The sequence below is a fragment of the Miscanthus floridulus genome, chromosome 11 (assembly GCF_019320115.1).
Source record: "Miscanthus floridulus cultivar M001 chromosome 11, ASM1932011v1, whole genome shotgun sequence".
NCBI classification, from domain to species: domain Eukaryota; kingdom Viridiplantae; phylum Streptophyta; class Magnoliopsida; order Poales; family Poaceae; genus Miscanthus; species Miscanthus floridulus.
Window position 1 is genome coordinate 64,473,732 of NC_089590.1, and position 27,822 is coordinate 64,501,553.

At 45.9% G+C, this 27,822-nt stretch overlaps 3 protein-coding genes across 4 annotated transcripts; 1 reads left to right on the forward strand and 2 right to left on the reverse strand.

Moving 5' to 3' along the window:
• The first annotated feature begins 8,759 nt into the window (after positions 1 to 8,759).
• On the forward strand, positions 8,760 to 9,893 carry LOC136494329 (peroxisomal membrane protein 11-4-like). Its single transcript, XM_066490493.1, has one exon. It carries the CDS (start codon positions 8,952 to 8,954, stop codon positions 9,642 to 9,644), a length of 693 nt encoding a protein of 230 aa, XP_066346590.1. The 5' UTR covers positions 8,760 to 8,951; the 3' UTR covers positions 9,645 to 9,893.
• Positions 9,894 to 16,143: 6,250 nt separating this feature from the next.
• On the reverse strand, positions 16,144 to 17,943 carry LOC136494295 (probable aspartyl protease At4g16563). Its single transcript, XM_066490465.1, has one exon. It carries the CDS (start codon positions 17,889 to 17,891, stop codon positions 16,380 to 16,382), a length of 1,512 nt encoding a protein of 503 aa, XP_066346562.1. The 5' UTR covers positions 17,892 to 17,943; the 3' UTR covers positions 16,144 to 16,379.
• A 5,726-nt stretch (positions 17,944 to 23,669) lies between these two features.
• On the reverse strand, positions 23,670 to 26,202 carry LOC136493264 (bifunctional adenosine 5'-phosphosulfate phosphorylase/adenylylsulfatase HINT4-like). 2 transcript variants are annotated; one of them, XM_066489330.1, is made up of 6 exons: positions 25,898 to 26,202; positions 25,746 to 25,792; positions 24,441 to 24,517; positions 24,251 to 24,317; positions 24,067 to 24,144; positions 23,670 to 23,992 (listed from the first exon to the last, which is right to left on the reverse strand). In XM_066489330.1, exons 1-6 carry the CDS (start codon positions 26,030 to 26,032, stop codon positions 23,890 to 23,892), a joined length of 507 nt encoding a protein of 168 aa, XP_066345427.1. In that variant the 5' UTR covers positions 26,033 to 26,202; the 3' UTR covers positions 23,670 to 23,889. The 2 variants fall into 2 exon arrangements, with proteins under 2 accessions (XP_066345427.1, XP_066345426.1); XM_066489329.1 differs by having other exon boundaries at positions 25,877 to 26,202.
• Positions 26,203 to 27,822: the final 1,620 nt, after the last annotated feature.

Here is a 27,822-nt window from a genome sequence, read left to right on the forward strand (position 1 = left end):
TATGAAGCGGAGGAGTGTGGAGTTATGGCTTCCTTCTTCTGAGGATAGGATGTCTCTTATTGTACCCTCAGATCTAGTCTTACCTATTGCTGCCCATGCTGAAGCCTCTCCTGATCTTACCTCCATTCCTGTGGTATGTGAGTTCCTAGATGTTTTCCCTAAAGATCTTTCTAGGTTGCCACCGAACAGAGAGGTAGAATTCTCCATTGAGCTAGAGCCTGGTACTGCCCCTATCTCTAGACGCCCATACAACATGGCTCCAAGGGAACTAGCAGAAATGAAGAAGCAGCTGGAAGAGTTGATGGACAAAGGTTTCATCCATCCTAGTTCTTCACCATGGGATTGCCCGACTATTTTCGTGAAGAAGAAGGATGGTACTCTGCGGATGTGTGTGGACTATCGCCCCCTCAATGCGGTAATAGTTAAGAACAAGTATCATTTGCCCCACATAGATACTTTGTTCGACCAGTTGGTTGGTGTCGAGGTGTTCTCGAAGATTGATCTCTGATCAGGCTATCATTAGATCAAAATCAGGCCACATGATATACCAAAGACAACTTTCTCTACTAGGTATGGGTTGTATGAGTACCGAGTGATGTCTTTTGGTCTTACCAATGCCCTGCCTTCTTCATGTACCTCAGTTTTCATGATGGAGCTAGATAAGTTTGTAGTAGTTTTCATTGATGACATCCTGATCTATTCCAAGAATGATGAAGAGCATGCCCAACACCTTCAGATAGTACTAGCTCGACTAAGGGAGCACAAGCTGTATGCTAAATTTAGCAAGTGCAAATTTTGGTTAGATCGAGTGTAGTTTTTGGAACATGTGTTGACACCTTACGACGTATCAGTAGATCCCAGCAAGGTGCAAGATGTGTTGGATTGGAAGTCTCCCAAGTCTGTGCATCAGATTCGTCAGTTTCTTGATCTTGTTGGGTACTATCAGCGTTTCATTCCTGATTTCTCCAAGATAGCCCAGCCAATGACCAAGGTGCTCCAAAAAGAAGCTAAGTTTGATTGGTGCCCAGCTTGTGAAGAAGCTTTTCAAGCTCTGATGACTTTTCTAACCACTGCTCCTATGTTGGCCCAACCAGATATTGATAGGCCCTTTGATGTGTACTGTGATGCCTTGAAGATAGGGTTGGGGTGTGTGCTTATGCAAGATGGGCGTGTGATAGCTTATGCTTCGCGCCAACTAAAGAAGCATGAGGTGAGTTACCCCACTCATGACTTAGAGCTGGCTTTTGTTGTCCACGCTCTAAAGATTTGGAGGCACTATCTGTTGGTCAACAAAGTGCATATCTTTACAGATCACAAGAGCCTCAAGTATATTTTCACTTAGTCTGAGCTGAACATGAGACAGAGGAGATGGTTAGAATTGATAAAGGATTATAACTTAGAAGTCCATTATCACCCAATAAAGGCCAATGTAGTGGCTGATGCTTTGAGCCAAAAGTCACACCAGGTTGATGAAACATCTTTATCTCTCAACCACGTAGAGGTGTTGGCTCACATTGAATTGGCCTAAGAATTGTTAGAGCAGATTATTCGGGAGCAAAAGGAAGACCCCGAAGAAATTCCCCACATTAGAAAATTGATAGCCGAAGGGCGTGGCCCTCACTTTAGTGTTGATGAGCACGGAGTGGTGAGATACAAGGATAGACTAGTGGTTCCATCCAATGAAGAGCTAAAAAGGAAGATTTTGAATAAAGTCCACCATTCAAAGTTGTCTATTCATTCTAGCAACAACAAGATATATCATGATCTACGCCACTTGTACTGGTGGTCTAACATGAAGCAGGACATGACCCGGCACATCGCGGAGTGTGACACTTGTGGTAGAGTTAAGGCGGATCATATGCGTACTCAAGGATATTTGTAGCCTTTGTCCATTCCTGTGTGGAAATGGGAAGATATTTCCATGGATTTCATTGTGGGTTTACCCCGCACAACCAATGGTCATAACTCTATCTGGGTCATTGTGGACCACCTCACCAAGTCTGCTCATTTTATTCCAGTGAAGATTTCATATACAGCCAGAAAGTATGCGGAGATATACTTTGATCAAATTGTGACCCTACACGAAGTTCCCCTGACTATCATCTCTAATAGGGGATCAGTTTTTCTCTCTCTCGCTTCTGGGAGCAACTCTAGGAGTGTCTTGGGACTAGTCTCCTCCACAGTTCAGCTTATCACCCCTAGAATGATGGCCAAATAGAAAGGGTGAACCAGGTGCTCGAAGACATGTTGAGGGCTTGTGCCATTTCTTTTCCGGAGAAGTGGGATGAATGCCTGAAGTTAGCTGAATTTTCTTATAATAATAGCTATTAGGAAAGCATCCGTATGGCACCATTTGAAGCTCTATATGGAAGAAAGTGTAGGACACCACTCAACTGTGTTGAAGTGGGAGACTGCGGGTACTTTGGGCCTGAGTTCATCAAAGAGGCTTGAGATCAAGTGAGCATTATTCAGAGTCACTTGAAAGCAGCTCAAAGCCGATAGAAGGCTTATGCCGATAAGCAAAGAAGGCCCTTGGAGTTTCCAACTAGAGATTATGTGTATCTCAAGGTGTCTCCTATGAGAGGGGTGCATCGATTTGGTGTCCATGGCAAGCTAGCCCCTCGATATGTGGGTCCTTATCAGGTGTCGGAGCAGTGTGGCCCAGTTGCTTATCGTTTCCAGCTTCTAGATATTTTATCTATGGTACACAATGTGTTTCATGTATTGCAATTGAAGAGATGTTTGCGGGTTCTGAATGAAGCTGTGGAAATTGAAGGGCTTCCCCTCCAGCCAAATTTGACTTATGTTGAGCATCCTATCAAAATCTTGGATGAGAAAGAAAGAGTGACCAGGAACAGAGTGGTAAAGTTCTACAAGGTGAAGTGGCAAAACTATTCAGAGGATGAAGCCACCTAGGAACAAGAGAGTTACCTATAGCAGCATTACCCCCACCTTCTCGCCGGTTCAGATAGTTAGTTGTTGCGCCAAAATGTATTTCCTATCTCCTTCCCACACTAGGCACATGAAATCTTGGATCGAGATTTTGTTTTAGGGGGGTAGATTTGTAACACCCTCGGTGTTACGTTGTATAGCTTTTAGCTAAAACACTGCATGAACATTTTACTTGTGTGCACATGTATGTAATCTAGGGTATAAATCAATTTTGGAATCTGAAATGTTCATTTGAAACATGAACCAAATGGTACATGGTATGTCACGTTGTATTGCTTAGATAGGGAATTACTTACGGCCGGGATCAAGAGTCACTAGCTAGCTTAGTGGGTAGCTTGGAAACCGAAAGTGACATGAATCCAAACGAAGGACTTAGTCGTTTCTTAAGTCGGAGAGGTGTCGATGAAGCAAAGTTCAGGCATTTTTAGAGGAGGATTGGGTTAAGTCATGGCAAGGTGTTTTAGCTTAGTTTGATAGCCCTATATACCCTCTGGAGCATAGAACAACTGGTTTAGCGTTTGGAGCATTGGGTTTGAGTTTTTGAGCCACTTTAAAAAAGTGTGCACGACACATTGTCCATCTCCGAGCGCGGTCGCCACCTCGGCTTGGCCTGGCACCGCCGCTGGCCTACCCAGCACGCTGCTGCGCCAGCCGCGTCCCCACTACCACGCCTATGAAAGCACGTCGTGCGCGTGGCCCCTGCGCTACCGCGTTGGCCGCCTTTCCGCCCTGCTCTGGCGCAGCTCGTGCACATCATACGCGCCCTGACGCGCTGCCCACCCGACGCCGCCGCTCGCGGGCCATCCGGCCGTTACTGCCGCCCGGCCCGCTCCGCTGTTGCGTGTCTGGCTTTCGACTCGCGTGCACACACGCGCGCACTGGGGTCCAGCGGACCTGAATGCTGCCTCCTCCGTCACATCTGTCTGCGACACTGTCGCCGCCACGCCTGCTTGCGTGTTCGGCTCGTCCGAACCAATGTTGCCACTCTCCAGAGCACTCACGCGCACCGCCTACATAGCCTTCACTGCTCCCGTTGATGCAACGCAACTGCACACGCGTGGGCTCGTCCTGCTTTGCCTCGTTCTCATGTTTGCAAGCAAGGCCACGATAAAGGGTTCCCGCCACGTTGCCTGGAAGGTCATCGGCCGGCCGAGCCGTGCCAAGCCAAACCCATGCGCTGGCCCCTTTCCTTGTGCCGAGTAGGTTGGGTGGTCGTGTGGAAGTACATCTTTTTGCCTAACCCACCACTGTGCGGTAGTACGATGTCGGGGCACCAATTTGAATTCTTGCTGTCACCGGCCGCCAAAAGTCTGGAGGCGTCGCTCCTAAAATTGGCCTCACACACTCCACCGTTTTTCAATTAGCCATACACACATCAAGCTCGGGTAGCTAGCTTCCGTTCAGAGTCGTCCCGTCGAGTGTTCATCCTGCGGTGAGGTTGTGCGGGGCGTTCCTCTCGTGGACCTCCAGCGCGAGCTCGGTGAGGTTAGCGGCTCATCCACACCATCGCGCTCTTCTGCATCGAGCTAGTAGCAGCACCGCGAACAGCACACCGTCGTGCTCTGTTCGTCGGCGAACACCACCGCACCACGCTCGTGCAGGTGAGCAGAGCAAGCAGAGCAGCCGGCGGTGCGTACTATTGCTCTTAGCTTGTTGACATCAACCTAACATCATCCCTGCGTCACACCCATTTTAGGGCCGCTTTCGTGTAGGAAAATAAATCCCGAATACATTAAAAATACGCCCCGCTCTGTCAGTTCGCGTCCGCATAGCCACCTAGGCTAGCCGCGTCCGCGCCCTCGCCTGCTGAGCCAGCTTGCGCCCGCGGCCTGCGCTCTCGCCTGGGCCAGCTCGCGCTAGCGCCCGCGCCCTCGCCATGGGTCGGCCTACCCGCGCTGGGTCGCGCTCGTGCGCGCCCCCCGCCTTGCTGGGCCGAGCCACGTGCGAGTTGGGCCGCGCTATGAATTCGTTTTCCAATTTCCAACGAATTATGAATGTTTATTTAATATAGTTTCTAGCCGAACTTTGATAAATTATAGTAAATCTTGTAGATGTCCAAAAATAGTGAAACCAAGTTTGTTAGGTTCATAAAATTGCCATCTATCTGTTAGTGTAGTTAGTTTATAGTTAGCTATGATAGTAATGGGCTCATAAATCCAAACTAGAGAGCTTAGTATTTTGTAGAGTAATATTTTTAGGAAATTGGTGATATCTATAGCTATAAAATTTTTACAGTAGATTCACTAGATTATTATGTACTTGTTGTAAATTTGTATCCCTAGAGTAGGATGATAAATAAAGTAGCCATTATCCTTGCTTTATCATATACAGCGTAAATCAGCATTAGGAGTAAGAATACCTGTAGTTGCTATAATAATAATGAATGCCATACTTCAAACTTATTGTCGGTAACAAGAGATAGCATAGTACCATGGTTAGTAGCACTAGCTTAGTAGTTAGACAGATGTACTTTTGTTTTAAGAGCTACTGTTGCTATATTACTAAGTATTGCATCATCATGTCATGCATGTAGATCACGAGTTGGTTGAGTTCATGCCCGTCGACGAACCGGAGTACGACGAGGTGATCGAGGAGTACGAGAAAGAGATCCTCATACAGGAGGGAGCCCCGGAGCCTATTGGTGCTGACATTACTGACCCGTCGCCTACCCAAGGCAAGCCCCGGTGCATAACCCCTATTTTTAATGATCACTGGATATATATATATGATGTGCATTTATGCTACATGCATTTTATGGAAACTACGTGCATAAATATATCTACCTATGAGTCCTACTAGTACAGGTCGAGTAGCTGCTATGCTCAGGATATCGGTAGCGTGAGTTACCTGCCGTTACTCATAAGTAGGTGATAAAGATGACCACTCTTGATAAAATGGTGGAAAAGAAAATGGTGACCGGGCAGGGATATGGTTTGGGTACTGATGGGTGTAAGGGGTTGTGTCATGCGGCCAACATGGCATGGCTTGGTTACACTTTTTCCCTGTCTGTGTCGATTAAGGACCAGTCGTTGCATAAGGCATCGTGGGCAAGTCATAGATTTATTGTCCCGAGCTCATACTTGGGTATGGGCGCAGAGAAGACTTGTTGCTCTCTTATCGTGGATCCGGCTCTTTTCGAACTGGCTGATTGGAGGCGGAGATGGTGGAGGTCATTGCACCACACTGAGTCCAGGACTCAGGAGTGGGGGCTTGGAGTCCAAGTTTGGACGGAAACCTGGACACCCGGGACAGGAGAGTGATGGGTTAGTCCTGCTTGTGCCTGGGGTACAAGCGGGGCTTGTGTTTTCGGGGCACCCAGCTGGGCACATTGGTTCGTGAATCACCGCCGAGTCGGTACGACTTGCTTTGTGTTTAGCACCGTAGTAAGAACTAAAAGTGGAAAGGAGAAGAAATAGAATTGCTTGCTCAACTCTTGCTTGAAAGTAGAATAGGTGCTTATATAGACTGGTTAGATGATAACTTAATACGGTTTATAATAATAACATAAATAAGGACTCACTATTAGTATTGCTTTCTGCCAAAAGAAATCAGCAAACCATAAAGCTTATCATATTCCTTGGAGTCGGGAAATTATTCACACTAGTCGGATAAGGCTTGCGAGTACATTGTGTACTCAGGGTTTATTTACCCCTGTTGCAGGTGATGCATGAGAAGTACCCTTGTGTGGAGGATTCTTCTAGTGGGCTGAGACGGATCCTCGTTCTTATCGCTAGATGTTTATTTTAAATTCCACTATTTATCATTCCGCACTCTGACATTTGGTATTGTAATAATGTAATTTTAAGAAACTCTGATGTATGAAATGGACAAGTATTGTAACTCGTTCTTATTATTGGATCCTTGAAAAAATGTGGATCTTTCGGGTTCTCCCTTAGGGTGTGCCCGATGGATACCGCCCGCTGTAGCTTGCTTTCAGGGTGCTTTGGTGGAAGACGAGCACCTCCGTAAGCGTGTTATTTTGGACAGTTCTACCACATCTGACAAGCCATGCTCTCACTGGTCCTTTGTCGATGCCAGATCAAACGTCGTCGAAGTAGAGAGAGACCAGAAGACCTTATTCCAATGCACCATCATTGCCACCACCTCGTTAATGACACCAGAGACCAAACCCTACGAACAGAGAACAAACCTATATCTACAAAGGGGTCAGGTCCCCACTCCTCTAACCACCAGCGAGATCACCGATGGGAGAGAGGAGGGGGACCGATGCGGTGACGGTAGAGGGCCGGTGAAAACGCCTCCTGAGAGGAACAGTTTCCACGGAGGAACAGTTCCGCGTGGCTAATTTTTAATCTAATAACTACTTTCATTATTATCATTGTTGTAAATGGCTCGACGCCCTGACCCATATAGTTTTTTTAAGGGTCCACCACTAATATGATATTATCAATTTATTCCGTTATTTACTATTAATGATGCTTTAGCTCCGCTAAACACTATCATTTGCTTAGCTATGAAATATTTTAGTACCACGAACCTGGCCACTGCAAATATTCAATTCTTACTCTAGAGGAGTATAATATATTTGTATCCATCATGTTCTTTACTTGATAAACCATTAAAATAGTTATTAAAACATTGAATATTGAGTGTTAAATGAATATGAATGTTAATGCAGTCGTGACTATGTTGACTGATTTAGGGAGTGTTTAATAATTTACGTAGACACATGTTCTCCTAAGCATGTACATGTATTTGAGTATTTATGTTTATGAATTTTTTTATTAAGTAAATGTTTTCGTACATAATAATTAGGTAACAATTTCCGTGTTTTTTTATAAAACGCTAAATTAAATAGCCTCTACTATAGTAAGTAGAGTTCTTTTATAGCTTTAAAAGGAGGAGGTTACTAAATGTCATAGCCACTATTTACAACATCGATTATTATAACTCTTGTAGTTAATAATCATTTCTATCTTTTTGCAAATCCACTAGTTAAGCTTTTTTCTTTTCTTTTTTGTCATTGGCCTAGGTAAAAATGGTTATTGGTCCTTTTCAATTTGTGTTCCAATTAATTTATGATGTTCTTATTTCACACAAATATGCCATGAGATTTTTTCTCTCCTGAATCTATAGCATTCTTTCTTGTGATGTTGGAAAGTTTTTCTTGCGATGCTGGAACATATTTTCTCATGAAGTTGGAATAGACTTCTCTTAAACAAACATTTTGGTCATAAAGCAGGAACATTTTTCTTACCGAGCTGTAACATTTTTCTAGTGAAGCTGTAATATTTTCTTCAAGAAGTTGGAACATGTTTTTATTTATATTTTATGCAAGAATATTTTTCTTCTTGAGTTGAAACATTTTGTTTTTAAGCTAGCGTATTTCTCCCCTGAAAGCCTACTATGGAGGAGGTTTCATGAGAGTGGACAGACTAATTTGCCCAGCCTGTTCGTTTCCTTGATGAAGCCAGCCTAGGCGGCTGTGGCTGCCAAAAGGCACAAGGCACTGCTGCTACAGTGCTAAAAATACAAGCAGCCTCTGCGGCGCACCAAGAATTTGTCATGGGAAAACTTCCTGCAGAGGATGATGCCGGCATCATCAAGACGACAGGTGTTGTTGAACCTATTATTGATTCAGAAGAAGCTCCATTTGCCCTGTTTTTTTTCATGCAGCCACAGCTACCATTATTCATTCCATTTGCTCGCAACAAAGCCAGCCAGGCACCACAGAAAGCAGACAAAGATGTGGGGAGCTTTCCTGCTCAGTGGCTGGCTCCCCGCTCCTCATCCCCTCCCAATCCTCATCAGTCATCACCACCAGAAAACAACACTTTGGAGCAGAGGGCAAACGCATCCTGGCCAAGTACCCGTCAGGGCCTCTATCCGAAAACAAACACCCAAACCACACGCACCCCGCGCCCATTTTCCCACTCCAGCCTGACGCCCTCACCCATGTTTTGTGTGCGCACGCGTCGTCGTGCTTCTCGCCAAGCCCCAGGCAGCGTCTACTCGTCTAGCTAGCTAGCTAGCCAGCCATGAGCACCGGCGACACGCTCGACAAGCTGGTGGTGTTCCTGGCGAAGCGCGATGGCATCGATAAGCTGGTGAAGACGTTCCAGTACGTGTCCAAGCTGGCGCACTGGGGCGCCGAGTCCTCCTCCCTCCCGGAGCTCGCCCAGCGCGCCAAGAGCTGGGAGACGGCGTCCGGGCTGAGCCGCAAGGCGTTCCGGTCGGGCCGGTTCCTAACTGGGTTCAACGCGCTGCGCCGGGGCCCGCCGCCGCCGGGGGATGAGTTCGGCGCGCTCGCCGTGCTGGCCAACGCCGGCGAGATGGTCTACTTCTTCTTCGACCACTTCGCGTGGCTGTCCCGCGTGGGCGTCCTCGAGCCCTGGCTGGCGCGCCGGGCCAGCTACGTGTCGTCCTTCGGCGAGGCCGTCGGCTACGTGTTCTTCGTCGCCATGGACCTCATCATGATCAGGCGGGGCCTGCGGCGGGAGAGGAAGCTGCTGAGGGAGAGGGACGGCGGCGGCAGGGACGCGGAGAAGGAGGTGCGGAAGATCCGGACGGACAGGGTGATGCGGCTCATGGCGACGGCGGCCAACGTCGCCGACCTCGTCATCGCCGTCGCGGAAACCGATCCCAACCCGTTCTGCAACCACGCCGTCACGCTGGGGATTAGCGGCCTCGTGTCAGCGTGGGCCGGGTGGTACAGAAACTGGCCCTCGTGAACTGGACCGGTTCAGCCCATGTGCATGTTTTTCTTTCTGTTTCGCTATGAAAGATGGTAGAACCATGGCCTTTTTTAGTGGCTAAAATTTGGATGTGCAAAGTTGGCAAAATGTACTGTAGCGTCACTATAACATTTCGTTTGTATTTGGTAATAATTGTCCAATCTTTGACTAATTAGGCTTAAAATGTTCGTCTCGCAAAGTACAATCAAACTGTGCAATTAGTTTTTGATTTCGTCTACTTTTAGTATTCCATACATGTACCGCAAATTTGATGTGACGTGGAATCTTCTTTTTACGTAGTGCCAAAGTTGGGAGTTGAGGAGGAACTAATCATGGGCCATGTAACACTGCAATGGAGAATCCAAATAATAAATACTTAACATAGCGTTAATAGTGCATTCAGGAGCGTGACCGAGTTTACCTGAATATACGAGCACAAATTAGCGTTAATAGTGCATTCAGGAGCGTGACGGAGTAGTATATTGGAGTACTGACATTGCAGGGAAATATCATTGGAAAATGGTCAACTGCATTTGCAAACATTTGGCCTGTTCGTTGGTTGGTTTTTGAACTGATAAGCCTGACTATTGCTGGTTTGTTGTGAAAGAAAAATATTATTAGCTGACTGATAAGCTCTTACTGAAACCAACAAACGAATAGGCTGATCATCGCCCTGTCATCCCTACCTGTTGGAAGTTTGAAATCACTACTAGAAAGATCCATCAGTCTGTTCGGCTGACTGGTTCGTACCATTGTTGATTCGTAAAAAAGTACTGCTAGCTGATTTGTATGAGAGAAAAATATTATTTTAATTAAAAATTTACGATCATTTACGACAAGACACAGCCAAAAGGCTGCGTGACCTCATTCTTCCTACTGCAGTCTGAAGGCATTGACTCCCCTGGCCAAACACAATAGGATTCCTATTCATGTGCGCTCGTGCTTCAATGTGTACCGAGGGACGTTTAGTTCCCACCCAATCCAAACTTTGACAGTATAAAAAAGAAGATTCTCCGTCACATTAAACTTGGGTTCATGCATAGAGTATTAAATGTTAACGAAATCAAAAACTAATTGCATAGTTTGGTCGTACTTTACGAGACGAATATTTTGAGCCTAATTAGTCAATGATTGAACAATTATTACCAAATACAAACGAACGCTACAGTGCGCTACAATGCTGACACAGTGATTTTGGTTGTCCAAAATCGGGCAACTAAACAAGGGCCAAGCGACTAAACAAGGGCCAAGCGAAAAGCTCTTTCCGGCAGCGGTAAATTAATGTTGACCTGTGAATCCAATTCACGTCCTGTCGCACAGCCTGAACACGAGTGCACGAATGTGTGCAGTGCGCTGCCAGGCGTATGCAAACTTGAAACTTCAAATGCTCCCTGGTGGCCATCCAGGCTCACCGGTGAAGAACAGTGCACCAGCATAAATGAGAGGCAAGCTTTTATTTCTTTTTGTTTAGCAAATGAGAGCCAAGCTGGATTGCTATTTGCTTGTAATATCTTGACACTGACTCCTCGGTAGAGACCAGCATAATAGAGATAAAGATAGGGATGGCAGTTAACCCGTGGGTGCGATTAACCATGGATGTCACGCCGAGGGTCCCCTTACCACCGGCAGACGCACCGAAGAGGAAGAATGAGAGGGCCCCTAGGCAACGGTGAGGAGCAAGGGCTGGTGGCGGCTGTGTTTTCTGGCATGTGTCTTTTTTTTATCGGGATGCTCATATCTACATCTCAAGTGAATAGAACATAAAATAAAAAGTAGGGTACATGGGATTTTACGGAGTCAAGCTATTTGCTTGCACGATGAAAAAAAAACCTATGATTAACAATTATAGATACTGTAGAGCTAGTAATTCTTGCCCATTAGATATGTTCTTTTTTACAATGGATGCACACTTTAGAGTCAATGTGAACCGTTACAGTTTGTTTCTGATGGAGGTATATAAAATATTAGAAATAGATAGACGGTGACGCGCTCATTATATTAGACTTATATTCTTTGGTTTAATCTAGGTTGTTATATCATCATAAAATTTAACGGTGCAAACTATTTATAGGGGTTTGGACCCCTCCTGTTCCTAAAAAAATGTCCAAACTATTTCCTTTTTCGATTAATCTGCTAATTTCTAGTCTCTCTCGGTGAATGTGGTGGCTTCTTTTATCGCTATTCTATAGATAGGTACTCTCTCCGTCCGAAAAAAAATACAACTCTAGCATCAAGTTAGAGTTCTCAGATTTGCCCAATCATTTATAAAAGACATAAATAGTTATGACATCAATCATTAGATTTCATATGAGATATGTTTTCTTTTGGTGCAAAAAACATTAATATTTTTGTCTATGTATTTGGTCAAACTTTGGACACTTTAACCAAGAATACACCCTAAAATCGCAATCTTTTCAGGACAGATGTAATAGATAATATAGGGGCGGATCTTGTATAAGTGCCTAGGTATTGCAGGTAATACCCAATAAATTTATCAAACCATTATGAATATATCAAGTATAAAAATATATGTTAGTTGCATTTCATTTTCCATTATTTTCTTGCTATTCGCTATCAAAAAGTGCAACTTATCAGCCTAATCTCTCAACACACTACACCAAGAATTCCTTAAGCTCACATAAATTATCATTCGTCAATCGGTCAACTAATGAAGTATTTGGTTCCTTCTACAGTAACGCAAATGTAATGGAATAAGTTCAAATGAATCTCCTACCGATAACGTCTGCAGCTTTATTTCAATTACGTTTGCGTTTTCGTTGGTACAACCAAACAGCTCGTAAGATCTTCCTCCGTCCCTCAGCCACGTATGGGTATATGCATAGGCATGGCGTGCCTCAATCACACATGGGTGCATGCAGCATGCATGGGTAGTGTGAGCATCTATCGCCTTTTATCTACACCAGTACACCCAATCCTCAAGTACAATTCAAATCTTAATCCCACTTAAACCTAAGGCTGACGACCACAATGACATGCATACGGACAGGCGCGATGTAGTGATGTTCAACTAGTGATAATAGATGGTTTTGGTTTGAAAATAACCAACTTTAAAACTATGGATCCACCATTGATAAATAATATATGTAGATACTAATCCTTATAATCAAGTTACAGCCAACTCCTATGTTTGCTGCTTCTGTTATGGTCTCTAGTTTTCCTTCTTCGTGAACGCTGCAGTACTTCTGTTTGCTCCCAGGAAGCTGGAGCAGGTATAAGGGTGTGTTTAGTTGGGGAGATGAAAATTTTTGGGCGTCACATCGGATGTGTCGGAAGGATGTCGGGAGGGATTTTTGGATACTAATAAAAAACAAATTACAGAACCCATCTGCGAGACGAATCTAATGATACTAAGTAATCGGTCATTAGCACACGTGGGTACTGTAGCACTTAAGGCTTTTCATGGACTAATTAGGCTTAAAAGATTCGTCTCGCGATTTTGCCGAGAACTGTGCAATTAATTTTTTTTTCGTCTATATTTAGTACTTCATGCATATGTCCAAACATGCTCTTTTACCGTAGGAGGCAAAAATTTTTGGAAACTAAATATGGCCTAAGCTGAAAGAACACGGTCAGATTTCAAATTTGAAGCGTGATTTATAGCAACTGGCGCACACACATTAATCTGTTGTTGCAGCCCATAATGCACCGCAGATAGCCGTGCAGAGTGCAGATTTTGTCCTCCCAACGCCTATTCCAACTTCCTTCCCACATTGCTAAACGAGCCTCCTTGCGCTCTTAGCTGCGTACTTGCAAGTTGCTATGGTATCGTACTTGCTCGGATTTAGCTGGGCTAGTGGCCTGCGCCAGCACAAACGAAGCAGATGAGAGGAGAGCCTTTTGAGCACGAGTTATTAAAGGCTTAAAGCTGATCCGGACACCAGTCATTAGGCTAACCCCCAACCAGAGCCTTCCGTATCCACGAATTTACCGGTCATTAGGCACCGTAAAGATGAGGAGTACTCCATCCGTCCCAAAGTGCTCATTTCGTATTTTAAGGAGTCAAAGTTTGACTAATTTTATAAACAATAATATCAATATTTATATTTCTATAAATAGATTTACTATGAAAATATATATTATGATTAATCTAAGAATATGTCAGCGTATTTGGCTGGGCTTATACGATCGTGGATTATAAACTGAAACAATATTTTTCTTTCATATCAAACCAGCTAAACCAGCTGACAGTAAATAATCCACGATCATTTACGACGAAACGAACAGGCTGTATTTTATTCCATAAGCATTATTACTTTTATGTATATATTTAGTCAAACACGTTATGAGCACTTAGTGCCTGTTTAGTTTCCAAAATTTTGTAAAATTTTTCAAGATTTCCCGTCACATCAAATTTTTGGACGTATGTATGAAGCATTAAATATAAATAAAACATAAAACTAATTACACAGTTTAGACAAAATTCACGAGACGAATCTTTTAAACCTAATTAAATTATAATTAAATACTAATTATTAAATAACAACAAAAATACTACAGCACCCTTTCATCAAAAATTTCGCCGGGGCTTATTTTGGGACGGACTCCGGTCGTTTCTGACGCAGGTGGACCATGCAACTTCTGTACCACATTGAACCTCGCCCTGCCTTTCCAGCAGGAGACAAAGGCCGCCAGCTCATGCTCGGCTCACCACTGCACACGTGCGCAGCCACTCCCGTGGTCCGTACATACATCCAGTCATTTTCTCGGCTTTGCAGCCTTGCTCGCCTGCAAAACCTGCCTGCCACTGTACTCTCCGTCCTCTTTTTCTATCCTTTTTTTTTTACAAAATCCACTGGCTTCCCGTGCAAGTGCAACAGCAATCATTAGATGCTGAAAAATTTTAAACCGATGAATAGTACCATTTTCGTCTTATTTGACAAATATTGTCCAATCGTGGACCAACTAGGCTCAAAAGATTCATCTCGTGATTTCCAACTAAACTGTGTAATTAGTTATTTTTTTACCTACATTTAATACTCCATGCAAGCGGCTAAAAATTGATGTGATGGAGAAAGTGAAAAAACTTAGAATTTTGGTGGCATCTAAACAAGGCGCAAGGTGTTTTTTTTAGACCTGCATCGTGGTGTTTTGGGCCTCGTTTAGAATAGGTCAAAGTTTCAAGTTTTTTCACTCTCTCTCCATCACATCAATTTTTAGATGTATGTATGAAACATTAAATGTAGATAAAAAAATAATTAATTGTACAGTTTGGTTATAAATCACGAGACGAATCTTTTGAGCCTAGTTAGTCCATGATCAGACAAAGTTTGTCAAATACAAACGAAACGTGCTACAGTGTCTAGATTACAAAAAAAATTGCAATCTAAACAAGGCCTTGTTTAGGGTCAGTTTGGCAGGACTCTGGCTTCTCTGAAAATGACTCTGGCTCTGGTTTATCTGAAGAAGCAGTTTCTCTGGAGGAGCTGAAGCCGTTTTGAAAAACGTTTGGCAAAACGGGTTCTTCGCACTAGACGACGTGAATCCACAGCAAAGAGCCGTATGAAGCTTGTTTTTTAAGCTTCTCCTGCGCAAATAAAAAATAACTCCGACTTTTAACCGGCTCCCTATGTAAAGCCTTTTTCAATACAGACGTTTGACACAGCTCCTATCGAAGCTCCGAAGGCTACACGAGCCCTGTCAAATAGGCTCTTTCCGTCCATTCGTGTTCAGGTTCGTTTTTTTCTACACAGCTCTTGTTTAGTTTACCAAAACTCCCAATTTGGCACTATGCAAAAAGAAGATTTCCCGTCACATCAAATTTGTGGTACATGCATGGAGTACTAAATGTTGACGAAATCAAAAACTAATTGCACAATTTGGTTGTACTTTACGAGATGAACGTTTTGAGCCTAATTAGTCAACGAGTGGACAATTATTACCAAATAAAAACAAAACACTACAGTGTAGCTACACTGTCCGGCAAATTCAGGCGGCGCCGAATCTGCAGGGAACTAAACGCGGCCACAGAGTGAGTAACCTGCAGTAAGGTGCCAAGGTGTTGTGCGATTTCGAATGCCATTGCTCTCCAGCGTGGGACGGGCCGCAGATCTCGGAATTTGGAAACGGAACCAGCAACAGCATCAGCAGGACAATGATTCATCAAATGTGCCAAAGCTTCGTGTCTGTTTACTGCTGTCTCCCTGTTGCTAGAAACCCGTGGAGTCCTTTTCGATCTTGGCAACAACACAGGTTCCCACAGCGCTTGAGGCTGTGTTTAGTTCTTAAAAACTTTCCCAAAAATTGATACGGTAGCTATCATATCAAATCTTACGATATGTGTATGGAACATTAAATATAGACGAAAAAAACTAATTGACAGTTTGATTGGAAATCACGAGACAAATATTTTAAGCCTAATTAGTCTATGATTAAACACTAATTACTAAATAAAAATGAAAGTGCTACAATAGTCAAATTCCCCAATTTCATGAACTAAACACAGCCTGACACACAAATTGAAAATACCGGGCTATTAAAGATTTCATTTCATTTACAACAAGAACGACATGATTAGACCGAAGAATATACTAGTACAAGTTATTACAACATACAAAAACTACAAAGAAAGCGAGATATCCCTAAACATACTACTACATGGCACTAAACACACGCGGCGGCAGTGGCTCTGGCTCTGTACAAGCACAACCAGCAAATGCTAAGCTACGTCTGGGTGAGTGGGTGATGATACAATACAAGTGGAGAGTGGAAGCATCACCGGCGAGACAGCGAGTCCCACAGGTCCGTACACCGGCGGCGTGCGAACCCGACGCGGCCGGCGTCCACGTCGTACACCACCTCGAATCCCTGCTGCTGGAAGTTGCCCAGCGTGCCGGCGGGCCCATCACCCTCCTCACCGGACGCGTCCCCGCCGTTCATCAGCATGAGGCACCCCACGTCGTCCTTCCTCTCCGCCCCTGCCGCCTCCTCGCTCTTGAACCCCATGAAGTAGTTCCTCCGGGGCAGCGCCACCGTGGCATTGCCCCGGAAGTGCAGCGCCAGCGGCGGCACGCCGCGGTCCGACGCGGCGGCGTAGCGGTAGCAGGGCGTGAGCCCCGTCTGTTCCTCGGCGCGCTCGGCGCGCGCGAACCCCGCCGCGGCCATCGCGCGGGAGAACGCCTCGGCCACCCGCGCGTACGTCTCGTTGGGCAGCATGGTGAAGGTGGTTCCCGAGTCCACCACCATCCCGCCGTTCCCGGCGCGGTCCACGCGCGCGAGCTCCGGCCGGGCCTGGATCCTCGTCGCGCCTACCGAGACAGCCTCCAGCGCCACCGAGTAGAAGTACGGGTGCTTCGGGTTGTGGAGCAGCGGCGTGTACACGAAGCCGTCCGCCTCGGCTGCGGCGGCGTCTGGGCTGCGGCCCAGGATGAGGGGGCTAGGCCGGATGAGCCGGTCGGCGCGGAAGGAGTGGGACACGAGGCAGTACGAGAACCTGCCGGAGAGCTGCGGAGCGAGCTGGCCCGGCAGCGAGAGCGGGCCGCGGCCGAACCCCGCAACCCCGACAGGCTCGGCCAGCGCCGTGTGCGCGCAGGCGAAGGTGAAGTTGTCGACGGCCACGCTGGACGCGCGCGCGCCCAGCCCGACGCGGCCGCGCCTCAGGTGCGCCACGAGGCTGCCGTCCCCGTACGCGTAGTACAGCGGCGGGCACGCGTGGGACGCGCCGCGGCACGAGCCCGTCTCGATGTCCTCCAGCGGGCACCCCGCCGCGGCGCAGAGGTCCGACGGTGGCGCCGAGGCGTGCGCCGCGGAGCAGAGCGGCGACGCGCAGGGGACGCGGCGGGAGTCCGGCGGCGGCGGCAGCGGCGGCCTCGAGTGGCCCGGCGACGGCGTGGCCTTGCCCTCGCAGAGCATGCAGGTGAAGGGGGCGCAGGGGAACCACACGAGGTCGCTGCCGGTGTCGAGGAAGAGCGACACCGGCGCAGCTGCGGACGCCGGCCCCACGGACAGGGACAACGTGTAGTCGCTGCCCGGGGAGAGCGGGAGCGAGAGCTGGCGGTGGCGTCCGCCGTGAGGCGGCGGCGGGCTCCTGCGCGCGCGGTGCCGGCCGTGGCGCGCGGCCGAGCGGAGCGACGAGGAGCGGAGGAGGTGGTGCACGGGCGTGGCGGTGTCATTGGCCCCGCGAAGCGAGGAGAGCAGCGTGTTGGTGAGCGGGAGGAGTAGTAGGCCGTGGCATTGGTGTTGGAGAGCGAGGACGAGGAGAGCGGCCAAGCAGCAGAGGAGACGCATGGCTGTGGCGGTTTGGGTGTGAAAATCCTCTGTTTTTTGGGCGTGGCGACGGTGGACTCGGGAGGTTAAGGTTTAGCGGGGGGTTTTGAAGCGTGGAGACGGTGCAGCGGGAGGGACTGGGGCCGGTTGGCGAATCTTATCGCGCGCCACGGTGGTCGGTGGGACTGGGACTGGCGCAGTCCGTCCGGCCGGGGACGTTGCATGGAGGCCACGCAGGCGCGGCCGCCGCTTGGTTTTGACGTGTGTGAACAAAGGCGGATCACGGTCGCGACCTCGCGGGCGTGGCTGTGCAGCAGTCGGGTTGGCCGGCAGGGAGGGAGAAGAGTGAAGCGAGGCAGCAGCGAGCTGATGCCGGGGAGTTGCACTGCCAGCCACCGGCTGGTTGACCTCTGCGACACGGGGGGTCATTCAGCTCTGACTGATAATCTCATCGATTCATCATCTCGTGGGCGACCGTCTGTGACGCAATTCTCGACTCGAGGGGAAATGACGATGGTTTATCCGAATGCTGTACTAGGCGTACTTGCATGCATGATGAGTTCCAGAAAACCTGCATGCATGAATATTTCTGCTTCTTTTTCTCTCTCTCTCTCTCTCTTTTCACTTGAGTTCAGAAAGCTGATACGTTTTTTGTTTGTTTGGAAGATTTAGCTCCTGAGTTCGTAGCAAGGACAGCTATGCATTTGATTGAAGTAGAGAAAGCTGTTGCAACATACGTACTACAACAAACTAAAGGCGTCCTGATAAATTTCAGGAGGACGCATGCATTGCATTGGATAGAGAGAGTGATTAGATTACCCGTGCTTTTAGGTGAACCCCGTACTTTCTTCGCTTTTCCGGTCTCCTCTTTGGTGTAGGAAAATACGTTGGGGCTACCGTAGACGATGCAAAGCAGCAAGCCAAACAAAATAGATATACAAGAGCCGAAAGGCCCTCAATAGGATAATCAGGAACCCACCGAAGTGGATTAGTTCGACTGATCTTTCGCCTCAGAATAGTGTCAGTTCCCGTGAATTATTAGGCGCCATCATGGCAGCGTTATCGTGAGCACAGTTAGCTGGAACCGGTGCGCCAACCAAATAAGTATCGCGCAAGGTTTTTGCATTTCTACATGTTGTGAAGGCGTACATGCAAAAACAGTTCTTTTTGCCGCGTTTGATTGGGCAGCAGCGTCTGTCCCTGTTCTGGCGCGCTCCTCACTGTAGCAATGTATACGCGTCCCATTTGAAATACGCATTCCGCAAGGTACATCACGGACATCCTTGTAGCGTTACAACAACTTGTAACGTAAACTATACAAGACGAGAGGTTAATGCAGGGCCGTTGCATCCTTTCCTTGCCTCGGAAGCTAACAACTGCTCTCTCAGACTCGCCTTCTGACTTCTGAGATCCCAAATAGTACGGATTAGGGATTCGAATTTGAAATCACGTTCACTGGCTCTGCGAAACACCGAGCCGATTCGATTCGATTCGTTGAATTGCGGCAGAAGAAGACGAGCGTTCGTGCAACTAGCTGATGTACGGGGACGGAGAGGGACTTCGTAGAGACAGCAGCCAAGCTTCACAGGCAACGCCAGAGACAGCGAGGCCGTTGTCACCTTCCTCCTCCGCCGTCGCGTAGCCTGTCTCGGATTCCAATGCCATTGCCACAACGACAAGGACTCGCATACGGCGGCCGGCACCGCCACCGCGGCAGCGAAACGGAAGGCAACGACAATCTTGGGCCTCGTTTAGATGCTGAAAAAATTTCAATCCGATGAATAGTACCACTTTCGTCTTATTTGACAAATATTATCTAATCGTGGACTAACTAGGCTTAAAAGATTCATCTCGTGATTTCCAATTAAACTGTGTAATTAGTTATTTTTTTAACCTACATTTAATACTCCATGCAAGCGGCTAAAAATTGATGTGATGGAGAGAGAGTGAAAAAATTTGGAATTTTAATGGCATCTAAACGAGGCCTTGGTGAAGGACATCTCGAGTTCTGGACATCCGGACATGAATGCAACGAGCGGCTCTGCGTCTCTGCGAGTCTGCATTGGCTTTGGCTGCCCCTGCCTCTATGCCCTCTTCACGATACTTCCCTCCGGTGGTGTTTATTTGTCAGCAACTGTTTACTGTAGTAAATTTGATTATCTGTTTTTTTTTCTAAAAAAATCTTAGATACTTCAATGTATATAACATTAATAAAGTATGTTCAATAAAGAATCGTATATGTAAAAACTTGATGTATCTAAAAATCTTTTGCTGAAAAAAACGTATGGTCAAAGTTAGTACAGTAAAAATTCGGTGACAAGTAAACGAAAACGGACGTAGTATCAATCAATATGACGTGATGACGGACAGGTACGGGACCGTACGCCGGCCGGGGATAACAGCTGTGGATAGCTGGCCAAGCTGGGTGCTGTCGTATGGCGTGGGCCGCGTGGTCCGTGCTCGAGGGCCCCGGCCGATGGACGCTTGCCAAGAGGCTAGAGCCTGGTACTACGCTCTGGTTTGTTGCCTTGTTGTTGGTCCACACTCCACAGCCGCGAATGCAAAGCTGGGAAACCCTACAGAAAGAAGTTGCCCTGCTGTTCACGATTCAAGAACGCAAGCGTCTTAAGCCGAGACAGTGGTAGACCGAGGAATGCTTGTGGCTTGTGTCATGCACTCATGCTTTGCATGTCCTCTCTGCCGTCACAAGGTAACACGGACGTTATTGGTTTTTTGAAAGACATCTGGCTGTTATCTGGGCCAAGTTAACATAGCCACCGTCCATTGGCAGATCCAAAAATATTTGTTAGGAGAGGCACAATGCAAAAAATAAGGGGGGAGAATCCCTTTTCATTTTTCGCTTCAATGACTACAAACTTATAACGAGAGCTTAGGAGAGCTCCATACATCCGGTGGCTATATTAAGGGCTCGAGTCTTGGCTAATCCGATGCTGGATCCGCCCCTGCCATCATCGTCTAGTGTACCGATTGGTGGTTTGCTTTGCTACGAACTCAGACCATACTAGCACTTAAATTACAACTTAAAATATTACCTAAGGCTGGGTTTAGTTCGCGAAATTTGGGAATTTGACTACTGTAGCACTTTTCGTTTTTATTTGGCAATTAATGTTTAATCATGGACTAATTAGGCTCAAAACGTTCGTCTCGCGATTTCCAACCAAACTGTGCAATTAGTTTTTTTTCGTCTACATTTAATGCTTCATGCACATATCGCAAGATTCGATATGATAGCTACTGTAGCATTTTTTGAAAAAAAAAATTTAGGAACTAAACACAGCCTAAGACCTTGTTCGGCATGGCTTTGAGTGCGCGGATGAACCGAAGCCGATGAAGCCAAAAATTGTGGCTTCAAAGACTTCTAATTAATTTTGAGATGTGAGAGAAAATGACTGGACATAGTGCAGGGAAAAGCCGAAGCCACCTCAAGCACTACCAGACAGGGAAAACAATTCCGTGCAGTCTCCCTACACCGACGTCTCCGCACAAACCCACTTGGATGGATGCCACGCATCCGAGGATGTCCATCACGTGGCCATGGGTAGAGTTTTCAGTTGCTTGCTAACCGTCAAAGTTTTTGAACCTCGGCCATCGGAGGAGCTGCACCACGTCTGGCCGTGCGATGGATTTTATTGGAACACGTAGCTTCCATCCGAGTGGGCCTACACGGATGTGCCGGTGCAGGGAGATTGCACCCAATTTGTTTTCCCCAAACAGGGAGGATCAACCCACTGAGGAGCCATTGAACATGACGAGTAAAGTAAATGGCAAAGGCAAACAGACGTGACACTTCAAAGATTGTCCGACTTTGCGTGCACGAAAACAACGAACGAATGCAATCGAAGTGCAGAACACACAATACGGGTCATCATCTTTAGATCGTATCATGATTTGGCTCGTGCATGGGACATGAAGCCTGCTATAGATATGGCATTTTCCATGATAATTGATAAGAAACCCGAACCTGCACTGCACTCTTACAACTGAGGGAGTTGAAAAATCTTGGGCATTTCGCTGGAGTACTATGTGCTACTGCCTACTGGACACTTTGAAGTGCGACAGAAGCAAAATTTGCAAAACAGCACGCTTTTTGAAAGCATGCATTTTGCTTTGGAATAAAGCGAAGGCAAGAGGCACTCCATCATTTTGTATTTGTTTGCTTGCAATCATATAGGGATCAACCATTGTTCTATCACTTTACCATACAAAAGTATCATCATCACCTGGTTTTCCGCTTGCCTGCTGGTGGTGGTGGAAGCTGGTACAGGCGGCCACAATATTTTCTGGGAAAGAATTGGCACATGACATATTTTTTATTTTTTCTAACGAGATGGTTTGTAGTAGTCTAGTAGACAGTATATTAAGCACTAATCATACGGCATCATGCCGCAATAATACACAACTCTGGCAGCCGGGCAACACAACAAGCCGTAGCAGGTAGTGTAGACACTGTGGAACAACAGCAGAGGGACGATGGCAATTATGCGGTAATAAAAAGATATCTTAAAATGGGGCAAACAACTATTAGTGTTCGCCAAATATCGCTGCAGGAGTGCAGGTTTCCGTGCCTATCACCATGGCAACAAGTGCCTATCTCCGGTACTTCCAATAATGCATTCAGATGGGGGCCGAAGTGCACAGGCTGCATTTATTTACAAGGCCCGAGATTAAATTGAAACAGAGATGTCTAACTGTAAAGAATCATGTGACAATAGTGATGGCTAACTGGGAGCAATCATATGATAGTAACCCGACCTGCGTAACTGTGATAACGCAGCAACATGCCATGAACCAAATCCAAATGTAGGTTGCGTTCCTTTTTATAGAGGCTGTCAGACCCAAAAGGAAACTGCAGTTCAGGTTCAGCCATATGCGAGCTGATCAAAGAGACCTCCAGTTATAACAGTTAACACCAGTGCAACCATAGGCTCATAGCACGTCTGTATCTTCAGCCTGTTCGCTTGCTCGTAAACGATCGTAAATGTCCCGTCAGGAACAGTGTTTTTCTTTCACACCAAACCAGCCAGCAGTAAATAATCCACGATCGTTTATGACCTCCCGAACAGGCTGCTTACTCCTATCCTCAATTAACTCTCGCCGTTAGTTTTCGTGCCAAAAGTTTAACTCGATCGGTAGAAAATATATGCAACATTTATATCTCTAAATAAATTTATTAAAAAACTAGATTCAAATATCTATCTAATGATATTAATTATGTATCATAAATATTAATATTTTATATATATATTTAGTCAAAGTTGTTTCTCAAAAAACAAAACGACACATATTTAGGGACGGAGGGAGTAGTTCTTTATCACATTCTTCATCCAAGTACTACTTACTTCCTCCGTCCCAAAATATCTATCGTTTTCGTTTTCCAAAAAAACAACTTTGACAAATTATTTAATAAAAAATATTAATATTTATGGTACATAATTGATACCATTAGAAAGATCTTTGAATTTTTTTAATAAATTTATTTGGCGATACAAATGTTGCACGTATTTTCTACAAATCGAGTCAAACTTGCGGCATGAAAACCAAAAGCGACAGATAATTTGGGACAGAGGGAGTAACTTCGTAATTTAACAACAAAGTTCTACCACGCATTTATATGCTGCTCATTAGCATCTATATTCTATTTGACTGAGTTACAGTTCTTAAAGCACAAAGGATAGGGTATGATTTCTTAACTAAAGTAATCAGGTAGTTCCCCGTGCATGTTGAGGCGATGGACGCTTATTTAAATTTGAATACATAGACAGGAAAGAAAGCTCAGTGTAACTTCTAGAATGGTTAGTTTCATTTAGTTCAACATTATCAGATCTAGTCTTTTAGAAGTCCAAACAGTTACTACAATACACAACACGCGCCAACTGATGATTACAAAAGAGGGAAGAGAGTAAATACTCACATAATGTACAAATAGTGATTGACCCATAATAAGAATACAAAATAATGCAAATAAGCAGGGATAGCAGGTATCAGTAAAATATCAATGCTAACTGTATACTTCTGCTTCTGGTTTTATTCTTTCCAATAGCTTTTCAGCTTCTATAAACCCCCCTAAAGGTCCCAGAGGGGTATATTTTACTTGCCTCCAACTGTCATATAAAGCAGCACAAATAATTTTAGATGGAAATTAAAGCTCTGATTCAAAGGATCAATCTTACTTTACCTGGGGATAAATGGCAGTGCCAGGCAATGAAGATGAAGGTGATCAACACTATTAAATGGGGGCTGATGGAACCCAAACCTACAATGCAGACTACATATGTAAGAGAAATGACAGTAAAAATATTGAATAAGTATGTTGACTCTTGAGATATACTCCCCCTGTTCCATATGGGCTTTTGAAATACCTGTGTTCCTCAGAATTGGGAGCATCTTGATTGAGCAAGTCTTTCCCCACCTTCACCATGTGGCTGACTGAAAGACAACAATAAAAGAAATGCAACAGCTCACTCTTCAAGTCTGGCTTGCACTACGATGCATAGTGAAATGCAACATCAAGCCGCGTTCATATGATGAAAGAAGCCAGAGAGTACCCACCTAACTGGTGATCATCTTTGGTTTTGTGGAGGCTATTTACAGTTGGTATATGATCAATGGGTATGACAAGATAGTGCCTACAAATATCGCACAGCATAATACATCACAAAACAAATATTCAGGCAAATAAATTGGGCATTTACAACGGCAGAAGTACAAGTTCTCAGAAAAAAATAATATAACAACGAAGGCTTATAGTCCCAAGCAAGTTGGGGTGGGCTGGAGATGAAGCTGAACAAGAACAAAAAAAAAAAAAAAGAGGATGAACATTGCAGAATGAGGTACTAAAAGTAGTAATAATGAATCAATAATTTCTTCTGGCTGTGAATAGGAGAACCGAGCTCATGTTTAGCCCTATGAGTAAATCATGTGAAAATTCGCTCTAGCATGTCTAACGCTTATCAAACACAAAACCAGCAAGAACCACAAGAAGACTTCAACGTATCATGCTGTTTGCATCACCATCATGAATCATGTACTTCTCACAAATTATTATGTTTCAATTGTAAACCAACTATGTCATTGCTACATGAAACTAGAACACTCAATTATAAAGATATACAGTATGTTGTCCTAGATACGTACTACATGAAACTAGAACACCCAATGACCCAATTATAAGATATATAGTATGTTGTCCCAGATACATAGTAAAATTTATGATACTTTCTTGTGCAAATATTCCTTTCCTGACAACTTATTGCAAGGAAGTGTGATGCTTCTGCTCATATGAATGCAGAAGTTCATATAGATGAACATGAGCCTGCGTATAGCACCTCAACACTACTACTAGTAGCCCTCCAATGTCCAAAGGAGCACTTATGAGTTAGTGTTTGACAGGATACCCAAACTCATATAAGTAACAATTAAGGTGAGACTGGTATAGATGGTCAGAAAAAATGCCAGCTGATGTGTCTGTGAAAGTGAACGAAAACAATGGAGACATAATCTACAACAAAGGTAAAGTTCTGAGCACAACCATGAATAGCTTCACTGCTTCAGGATCACATAGATACTTTGAAGTTAGAAGAAATGACAAGCTTGGGAGGGCTTAAGGCAATGAATTAAGTGAACGATTACAGTCACACAGAGAACGTAGCAGCCTAGCACACAGAAAAATAAGCTCCAATCGAATACTTCCACCATTCCCTACAAAAAAAAAAACCGCATTGCTTGCAATGCTCGCCAGATGTTCGACGAAATGAACCTACGCCTTACTTCATCCGACTGACTCATAACACGACATCTAGACCTATCCAAGCAACAGAGAGCTATACAGACGAACAACAACTCCTCAGCATGTACGTGAACGCCGACGGGTTGATGTCGCGGAACGCCACGACCTTGTCATCCTGCGCACAGGGAGAGAAAAAAACAAAAAACAAAGGGGATTTACATTTTCTGCAGCGAAAGCAGCACTAGATCGGAGGTGGTACATGGGGACAGCGGTACGGAACGGAGTAGAGGAGAGCGGTGGTGGAGGTGGGGGCGCGGCTGGCGATGTCGCAGAAAACGCACCCGTCGACCATTGGCGCCCGCTCCGACATCCTCCTGGCCAAGCGGCTGCCCCCGAAGCAGAAGGTCTTCCTCATGGCGCCCCCCACCACCGCGGGTTGGTTCGGGATTAGTAGGTGGGAGTGGGACTCCGCCCGACGCGGGGTGGACTTGACCGATTCAACAGCGACGCTCCCGGACGCGGCGGCCGGCTCGGGGTCCGGGTTGCCGCCGCCGTGTCGGTCGTCGGAGTCGAAGGCTAGTTTAGGCTTCCATGGCCCAGGAACTGAGGCCGGTTCGGCAATTAGATATGGGCGTCCGTAGGCCCACTTAATGGTACTGGGCTGGGCTCAATGAGCAGCCTCTTGAGGCCCTCTGAGGCTCTGACAACAGTAAGTAGGGATTTTCCTTCTCAGTTTGTGCTACTAGTATAATAAAGGCCCCGTTTGTCAGGGCTTCACTTCACTAGTGAAGCCATTTTTTTTTTGCTTCAGCTCCACGAACAGTTCCACCGGTGAAGCTGAAGCGGTTTTGGTAAACCGTTTGGCAAAATGGCTTCCCTGTGAGAGCATGTTTTTTGGGGCCTGGAGGAGGAGCCGGGAGAAGCCACTTTTTTTTTTGCTCCATCTCACCCCAAATCACTGTGAGAGCATGTTTTTAGGGGCTTCACAAGTGAAGCTATTTTACTTTACCCCGTTTGATAGAAAACGGCTCCAAACGGCTCCTGAAGCCGGTGGAGAAGCCCTGCCAAACGGGGCAAAGTATAATGTATTGGTCAACCGCATAAACATAAACTGTATATAACCGTTGAATGCTGATGAATATATACGGAGTCAATGCTAAGGATGGAGTGAGGAGTCTTCCCAGCATTACGTAGGATGTACTAGCAAATTTAATTTTCACTTGTATCTAAGGAGGATTGAACAGGACTGTACCACTTGACACGCAACGAAACTTAACAAGGTACGGTTCCATGGCGCTGGAGTTTCAGCAACCGTGAGCCACCACGAGTTGTCAAGAACTTGACGAGACCGGCAGGTTTGAACGTCCGGCGTGGAACGTGAGGAGGTCTGTACTACACGGCTCCCTGTCGCGGTCCATACTTACGACCGACTCAGCCACACACATGCATGGAGGAAATGCCGACGCCATGCATACACACACACACACTATAATATGGAAAACCAAAGATGTGCACGCCAGAAACGGCGGATTAGTACCTCCTGACCTCGTTGCTTGGCTTCGGATCACTTTTCGTGTGATGGTTGCCCACGCAGGACGATCAAGGTTTTATCTCACTTTTCTATATATTGTCCAGTGCCTATCCTTGAACTTTTGGGAGTTGGGACATGTGACATGCATGTCCACGACCTTGTTGACTTTCCGCCTCGTGCAACTCGATCATAACCTGCAGACTTGACCGAGGTTGCAGACGTCCACGCGTCGCCATGGGCGGCGGTTGATTGGAGATGGTATTCACAGAGACCACGCGGTTCCTTCTTGAGCTTAGCTTGTTCGTGCATGGCCACGTAGATTTCTTGCGCACGCCTGTGGAGCACCAAAATGTTTGAATTCTTGGGATCATGTATAAAATACAGTACATTTGCGCAGACAATTCAGAATGACCATGGCGAGTACGTACAGTACCGTTTAATCGTAAAAGAAAAGCTCCTAGCTAGGTCGTCGAGCACAAATACACAAAGTTAACTTGTCTACATACTCCATAACGTTGTCATCGGCGCACGAACCTTCGTCGGTTGATCTAAAAATCCACCGGCCACATATAAATCACAGCGTTTTGTCAACACAAACGTACAGTGCGGCCTGGTGCGCACGGATCCATCGAGTCGAGGGAAACAGCGTCATCGGCCGGGCGCGCGGCTTGCAG